General features: G+C 40.4%; 1 protein-coding gene across 1 annotated transcript in view; it reads left to right on the top strand.

The window, feature by feature from the left end:
• Window positions 1–5,575: 5,575 nt before the first annotated feature.
• The window catches only part of CNIH4 (cornichon family member 4), a gene marked incomplete at its 5' end in the record, with an annotated part of 26,056 nt that continues 23,019 nt past the window's right edge, over window positions 5,576–8,612 (top strand). Inside the window, 1 exon segment of the mRNA XM_014591115.2 lies at window positions 5,576–5,644. Within this exon segment, the coding sequence (XP_014446601.1) occupies window positions 5,576–5,644 (69 nt within the window).

The raw sequence follows: 8,612 nt of genomic DNA, 5'->3' as shown, positions 1-8,612 counted from the left end.
CGACCGGCCGCGGGCTCTCGGCCTCCCTTTCGGGTCCTCGGAACACAAGGCTCACCGTTTGTTCCAGTAGAGCCCCAGCGCCGGGCCCCTGGTCTGCTGCCGGGAGCGGAGGCGGTCACGCGCGGAGCGGAGCGATTTGCCGCCCGCGTTCATTCCCCGGGCAACACCCCCGCCGCCCGCCCCTTTGTTCTCGCGGGTGCTCTTCTCGCCTGGGGTCCCTTCATGTCCCGGGGTCGACTCTTCAAAGACCGCTCGAGAGCTTTTCTCACGATGCCGTTTAGTAGTGCGTGTTGGGAGGGAGTTATTTTGTAAACCATTAGCAAAGTGCTGCTTTGCGTTGTCCCTGGCGGTTGCATACCTGCAAATTCCATAACTACACTTGATTTAGTTCCCAGTCGTTTCTCAGTTTTAACGTCTTTCTGTGTCGGTTCTTGTTTAAAACATCAGAATTGTATGTTTCTGTTACAGTATTTGAATAGTGTTTTCCAGACCAATGAGAGTTCAGCGCTGTAGAAGCCCTGTGGGCTTTGGAGGGAGCCACTAGTCTTAGTTGGTGCTTAGTGGTGTAATTCATAATCAGATTTTTAAGTAATTAAATGTAAGTTAGGCAAAGAGCATAAAGAGTTCTGCATTTTATCTTATGTCCTCGGAAGCGGCACGTACCCATTTTTGATCCAGTCAAACTCGTTTGCCAGAGGATGCTGCTTTTAGGATTAAAAGGTTCCCAGTGTGGCTTTGTACTTTGTTGTGGGCAGTCAGCCTGTTTTAGTGGACAAGGACATAATTTGGAATCACAACTTTTTGCTCAGCTAGTTATTCGACATGCACTATAGTTCGTTTCGTTAAGCTTCAGATTTTTGGGGGGGGAGGAAAGAATTATCTTCTTAACTTTTACTAATGATAGAGAATGTGCATGCGTGGAAGACAGAGAGACACTCTTGATCGTAGAGTTTCCTCAATCTTCAGTCAGCCCTTTCCCCAATCCTCCAGCTCATCAAGATCTTGTGTTTTCAGGTGAACCTGGGAGGATCTGAACCTGCAGTCTTGCCTCCAAATTTTGATGCTCTATGTCCCTATTGTGGCATAAAGAACTGGAACTTTCACTCCGAAAAATGAAACTGGGTTTTCTTTTGTTTTGATTTCACTTCGCAGTTTGGAGAACTTGCTTAGTAATTTAAAATAGCCTTGGTTTACATCAATTTATGTATCTAGAAAAATGTTAGGTGAAATGTTTGAAGTTGATAAATATTACACTATATTCAGGCTATGTTTATGATGAAATTCAGCATATTGTGTAACTGTAATTAAGGGCATTTGCACTAACTTAGTATTAGCGATAAGAGGTGGAAAGTGGTCATGGTAGGCATTGTGTAGGGCACAGTAGTCTTCCTGAACTTTGAGTGGTAATCAGAACCTTCAGAGAGGTAAAAGGGCAGGTGTAGAAAATCAGACACTGGCAAGAGCAGAAGTGCAGAGACAGGTATGTTCATGACATTTCTTGGTGATAGATAATGAACAGACCTTCTGGGTGGCGCACATGGTTAATCCTGGTGACAGTAGAAGGTCAGGTTTTAGAAAGGCAGGATTAGATCAGATTTTATCAGATTTTGGAAGGCCGAATGTTTGTTGGGAGTGAGGAGGGCTTTCATCCTGCAGGCTATAGAGAGCCATTGAAAATCTCTGACATAGTGCTGTTTTTTTTTTTTTTTTTAAGAATTATTTATCTGTTGAATTTCATTTGTTAAGATTATTATTATTATTTTTCATTTGACCAGAGAGAAAAAAAGGGAAAGTGAGAAAGCAAGTCACCAAATTCAGGTGCTGAACTGTGGTCACCCATGTGGGAGTCCAGTGCCCTTAACTACCATGCCACCTGCTGGCTCCTATTTTTTTTTTTTTAAAAAATGATGTAATTTAACTTTATTTATTTTAATTTGACCAGAGAGGGACAGAGCAAGCGAGAGAGAGAGAGAGAGAGAGAGAGAGAGAGAGAGAGAGAGAGAGAGAGAGAGAGAGAGAGAGAGAGAGAGAGAGAGAGAGAGAGAGAGAGAGAGAGAGAGAGAGAGAGAGAGAGAGAGAGAGAGAGAGAGAGAGAGAGAGAGAGAGAGAGAGAGAGAGAGAGAGAGAGAGAGAGAGAGAGAGAGAGAGAGAGAGAGAGAGAGAGAGAGAGAGAGAGAGAGAGAGAGAGAGAGAGAGAGAGAGAGAGAGAGAGAGAGAGAGAGAGAGAGAGAGAGAGAGAGAGGGAAAGTGAGAAGACAAGCTACCAGGTCCAGGACTTGGACCATAGTTGACAGGTGGGAGTCCAGTACCCCAACCACCACGTCACCTATTGACCCCAACAATACAAAATTTCAGTTAAATAGGAAGAATAAGTTTAAGAGATCCCTTGTACAACTCGGTGACAATAGTTAACAATATAATGTATTTTGAGACCCAGCAGTGTTGATGCAGGTAGTGAAGAGTTGCATTAAGCTGGAGCCATGTGGTGGACCTGGGGTCAGTTTCTGGACTAACTTAAAGCTGGAAGCAATGCATTTAGTTCTGGATAGCTGGGAGACTAGGGTAGGTGCTTTGTGGCATGGCAAAACCTGTCAAAAAATTTTTGCCTATCTCTCTTTCTTTCTCTGATTTAAAAAAGGTATTTTTAAAAATGCTAAGACAGTGAAATAAAGGGTTCTCACCATAAATGTTGTAACTATGATACGTGAGTTAGTTAGCTAGGTCTAGTCATTCCACAATGTATATTTTCTTCAGAACATCATGTTGTACTTTATAAGTACATAGTTTTTTTGGGTCAGCACGGTGGTTGAGGCGATGGATTCACACATGGTTGACCATCTGGCAGCTTGCTCTATCTCTTGTGCCCTCTCTCTATGTCTCTCTTGTAAAATTAAAAATAATAGTAATAATAAATTAAGTAAGTAATTTTTTTAATTTTGGAGAGGTTTTTGCTATAGGGCATGTGCGCTCGCCAGAAAGACAGAGAGAAAGAGACAGAAGTGATAAATCACCCCCCCACGGGGGATGGCCACACCACAATCCCTTTTCCTCCATTATCCTCTCAGGATCTTGGGCAGGCATGCACATGTGCCCGGCATGAGTTTAAGCCACTGGGTCTGGGACTCCAACTGTGGTCAACTACGTGGGAGTCCAGCAACATAGCCATTATGCCAGCTGCTGGTCCCGTAAATAATTTTTTTAAGAGAGATTTTTACTGTAGGGCGCATGCACTTGCCAGAGAGACCAAAAGAGACAGGGATACAGAAATCACTCCCCATGGCATGTGGCCCCGCCTCATCCCCCTCTTCTCTATTCTCCTCTCAGGATCATGCAATCACGCACGCATGAGTTACTAGGTCTGGGACTCGAATTGTGGTCGACTACATGGGAGTCCCGTGATGTAACTACTACACCTTCTACTGATTCCCAAGTAAATAATTCTTTAAAAAAAATAAAATGAACACTGGGACCAGCAGTTAGCATAATGGCTATGTTGCTGGACTCCCATGTAGTCAACTGCTGTTTGAGTCCCAGACCCGGTGGCTTAAACTTATGCCGGGCACGCGTGCGTGCATGCACAAGATCCTGAAAGGAGAATGGAGGAGAAGGGATTGCAGCGTGGCCATCCTCCCTGGGGGGTCATTTCTTGCTTTCTGTCTCTTCTTCTCTCTCTGTCTTTCTGGCGAGCGCATGCGCCCTATAGCAAAAACCTCTCAAAATTTTTTTTTTTAAATAAAATGAACACACAGTTTTTTTAAACAGTTAAAAAAATAAGTTAATTCTACCCCAAAAAAATGGTTTATTAGGAAGATGAATCTGTGGAGTGGACTAGAAGCAGGAAAGATTCAAAGATAAACCAATAGGGTGCAGGTTCATCTGAATTGAAATAGAGTATTAATTTGTGCAGGTGAAAGGATGGAATAACAAGAGTGGTATTAAATTATTTTTGGATTTGTAATGATTGAGTATATGAAACAGAAGGCAGAGATAACTTCTACTATAATGAGCCTGGGCAAGTTTTGCTTGTTCTTTGACAGAAATAAAACAAATTGGAAGAGGAACAATTTGTGGAGAAAGTGATGAGTTTGACTTTAGATGTGGTTAGATGCTGGGGAACTATCCATGTGGAAATATTTAGTATTTTGTTGGGAAGACTTCTTTTTTACTTATTTTAATGGACATTTTAAAATGTGAAAACAAATAGACGGAGTAGTATAATAAATCCCCTGTTTGGGGGCCAGCAGGTGACATGGTGGTTAAGGTACTGGATGTTCCCATGCTGTCAACCATGGTTCAAGTCCTGAATCTGGTGGCTTCCTTTCTTACTTTCCCTCTCTCTCTCTGGTCAAATTAAAATAAATGAATGATGGGGAACAGCAGGTGGCATGGTGGTTAGGGCGCTGGACACTCCTCCATGGCCAACCATGGTTCAAGTCCTGGACCTGGTGGCTTACTTTCTCGCTTTCTTTCTCTCTCTGTGTCTTTCTCTGGTCAAAATAAAAAATGAATGAATGAATAAAATTAAATAAATAATTCTTTAAATGAATGAATGAATGAATGAATGACTAGGACCAGCAGATAGCGTAATGGCTATGTCTCTGGACTCCCATGTAGTTGACCATGGTTCGAGTCCCTGACCTGAGGGCTTAAAGTCATGCCCGGTGCATGTGTGTGTGCGTGCCCAAGATCCCGAGAGGAGAATGGAGGAGAAGGGATTGCGGCGTGGTCATCTCCCGTGGGGGGTGATTTCTCGCTTTCTGTCTGTCTCTGTCTTTCTGGCAATAAGCAAAAACCCTCCAAAAAAAAAAAAAAAAAAAAAAAACAAAGAAAGAATGACTAAATAAAATTAAATACATAATTCTTTTTTAAAAATTTTCTTTTGGAGAGGTTTTTGCTATAGGCTGCGTGCACTCGCCAGAAAGACAAATGCACACAGAGAGACAGAAAGGAGAGGTCACCCCCTGGGGGGATGGCCACGCTGCAATCCCTTCTCCATTCTCCTCTCAGGATCCTATGTTTGTATCAATTGCCTTCAGTGATTTTAGTAATTACCATTGTTTTTCTTAACTATTGGGGAAAAGGGGAGGAATATTTCAAAGTAAATCCTAGACATTGTATCATTCAGTTGAGAACTTTTTCTTTTATGTCCATCTGTCCCTCCAATTTTACTTGTGAGTTTATTCTTAGTGCTCATTTTTTGCCTAATTACAATATAATATGTATTTACTTGGAAAGTTTGGAAAATAAAAGTATTAAGGAAAAAGAGGCCAACAGGTTGGCCATGCCTCAGTCCCTTCTTTTCAGTTCTCCTCGCACGCACACACACCTCGTGTGATTTTCAAGCCACTAGGTCCAAGACTCGAACCGCAGTTGGTCAGCAATGTAACCACTATACCGTCTACTGGCCCCAGCGAATTCAAATTTTTTAACTTTGAGTTGTCTAATGAGCAAACGTCAAGGAAATACTAATTTTTTTATGTCAAATTTGATTCTGTCTTGTAACTGGGATTGCTTTCTGAAACTTAAAATATTTAGTTGTTATAAAAGAAATATAATTCCTTATCTCAATCATCAGATAATTACATTGTCTGATTTAGAATGTGATTATATTAATGCAAGATCATGTTGCTCGAAATTAAACAAGGTAAGACATTTCTTTGCTCATTTTTCTGGCATTGAAGTTACTGAATTTTCTGTATTAAAGCTTACTACAGGTAATATATGCATTTTTTATTTTAGAGTGTATGTTGTCTCTTCATTGGAATGTTGGTAAAACTGCTGTTTTGCAGTAATGTAGATCATGAATTACACTTAGAATATCTGACTTGAATTTTTGTTTTACTTTGCATGTTCCTTATTCCATTGTCTACAGATGTACAAATCAGTACTCAGACAAGGCAAAGGTTCATTGTGAGGATAATTGTTTTTGTCTTCTGTGTCCAAACCATCTCCTCCCACTCATGGGAAAAAGCTAACTGTGTCTTTTGTTGAATGAAAATAAAACCTTCCTTGTGTGGCTTGCTGAGAAGTAGACTTAATTATTTGATTTTTTTAAGATCCATTTGCCTTTAGCATAGTGAGAATTTTATACTAGCAAGAATACTCTGAATTGGGGGCTGGCAGGTGGCATGGTGGGTAAGGCGCTGGGTTCTCACATGACTGCAAGTCCCAGAACTGGTGACTTGCTTTCTCATTTTCCTCTCTGTCTCTCCCAGGTGAGTGCACATGCCATATAGTAAATTTAAATAATAATAATGTATAAAATTAAACAATTCTTTATTTAAAAAAAAGAATACTCTGGATTTTAAAGATGATCTAGATACAGGAAAGCCAGTTGGTTCTGACTCATTTTATGAGGTGAGTAGACAGTAAAGCTTTCTGAATCAAAGTTCATATTAAAAAAATCTAATACTGAGAGGTGCTTTTGGCTTGACCTAAAGATAGTCACATGTGTCTTCATATCTTCAGTCATAAGAGACAGAGAGATAGAGACAGAGAGAGAGATAGAAAGCGAGAAATCACCAGACAGAGACAGAGACAGAGAGATAGAAAGCGAGAAATCACCCCCCAGGGGGGATGGCCACGCCACAATCCCTTCTCCTCCATTCTCCTCTCGGGATCTTGGGCACGCACGCACACGTGCCCAGCGTGAGTTTTAAGCCACCGGGTCTGGGACTTGAACCGCGGTCGACTACATGAGAGTCCAGTGACATAGCCATTATGCTAACTGCTGGTCCAAGGAGAATGATTTTTTATCCAGATAGATTGTATTTTTTTAGAAAGAATTATTTTATTTAATTTTATTATTATTATTATTATTATTTAATTTGACCAGGGAGAGAGAGAAAGATAGCGCAGGAATGTGAGAAAGCCATCTGCCAGATCCAGGACTTGAACCATGGTTGGCCATATGGGAGTCCAGCACCTTTAACCACCATACCACTTGCTGACCCCAGATTATATTTCTTTATATTTTTCTTGCTTACTCAATATTTTATGTGCTTTGTGGTTTCCTTTTATAAAAATAAAAATCTGCAAACAAAGAAGAGATTATCTATATTCTTCTACTGAGAAAGTTACTGTTTTGCATTTGAAGTTAAATAGTTTTCTAATTTAATTTTATTTATTGTTATTATTTTTTAATTTGGCCAGCGAGAGAGAGATAGAGAAAGTGAGAAAGCAAGCTGCCTGGTCCAGGTCTTCTACTGCACTTGGTCATGTGCAAGTCCAGCATCACAACTGCTGCACCACCTGCTGGCCCCAGTTTTTAATTTAATTTTTATGAAAGCTGTGCATATATAACTAACTAAAGTCAGTGGTACTATAAAGCTTATAGTGAAAGATTGAAGTCCCTTCTTGATCTTTAAATCCTTTAATCCTGTCTTGCTTTTTAGGGGCAACTGATTTCAACACTTGAGTTGTTAATTTTTTTCCAGTATTCATATTACTCTTTTATGTGCTTTGTACCTCTGTTTCTTGATTTGTCGATTTAAAATATTATCTATTGCTACTTTTCAGTAGAGTAGAGAAAGATTTATTTGTTAGGTACCCCTTTCCTTAAACATCTGGTCTCCCATCTTTGTATTTACCTTTTCGGGAGGTAAATTGATATTCAGTAATATACTATTATGTTGTAATTTAAAAAAATAATGATTTTTTATTTAACATTTGTTTGTTTATTTTAATTTGACCAGAGAGGGACAGAGAGAGAGAGAAAAAGTGAGAAGGCAAGCCACCAGGTCCAGGAATCGAACTGTGGTCTGCCATGTTCAGGAGTCCACTCCCCTTAACTACCGTGCCACTGCCAGCCCTTATGTTGTAACTTTTTAAAAAAATTTTCTAGCCTTAAAGTAGGAAGTAATCTTTTTTTTTTTTTTAAATTGAAATACTGAGTTTATTTCACGTGTATATTTTTGTCTCCCCACCATTTCCATGTCTGACTACTACTATTGCTGTGTCCTATCATAACATTCCATACATACTTAAAACCAGGCCGAGGGTGGAGTGCCATCTTTAAAAACTAAACAGTCATTTCAGGGCCAGCAGTTGGCATAATGGCTGTGTCACTGGATTTCCATGCAGTCGACCACGGTTCAAATCCCAGACCTGGTGACTTAAACTCACGCTAGGCACATGTGTATGAGTGCCCAAGATCCTGAAAGGAGAATGGAGGAGAAGGGATTGCTGTGTGAACATCCCCGCGGGGGGGGGGGGGTGATTTCTCACTGTCTCTCTGTCCTTCTGGCGAGTACACATGCTCTACAGCAAAAATCTCTCTCAAAAAAAAAAAATACACCTAAACAGGTATTTTGGACAACGTGTTCTTGGCAATGGAATCTGGACAACATTTATCAAACACGGTAGGGAAATTCTCACTCTGCATTATAAAAAGGACAGCCAGATTTCAACTGTTATAGAAATGAAATAAGATGGAAAATTTTAACAAACTGTTTAAACTATTTTAAAGATACTTCCTCCTCTGCCAGGGATCTTGAATAGCCTCCTGGTCAGTCGTCTGGAAGTGATTCTTTTTTTTTTGAGAGTTTTTTTTCTTATTGGGCGCGTGCGCAGGCCAGAAAGACAGAGAAATAGAGAGATAGAAAGCGAGAAAT

This window comes from Tupaia chinensis, unplaced genomic scaffold (genome assembly GCF_000334495.1).
Source record: "Tupaia chinensis unplaced genomic scaffold, TupChi_1.0 Scaffold000532_1, whole genome shotgun sequence".
NCBI lineage: Eukaryota > Metazoa > Chordata > Mammalia > Scandentia > Tupaiidae > Tupaia > Tupaia belangeri.
Note: the sequence above shows the minus strand (reverse complement) of the source record. Positions and strands in the feature narration are given on the sequence as shown.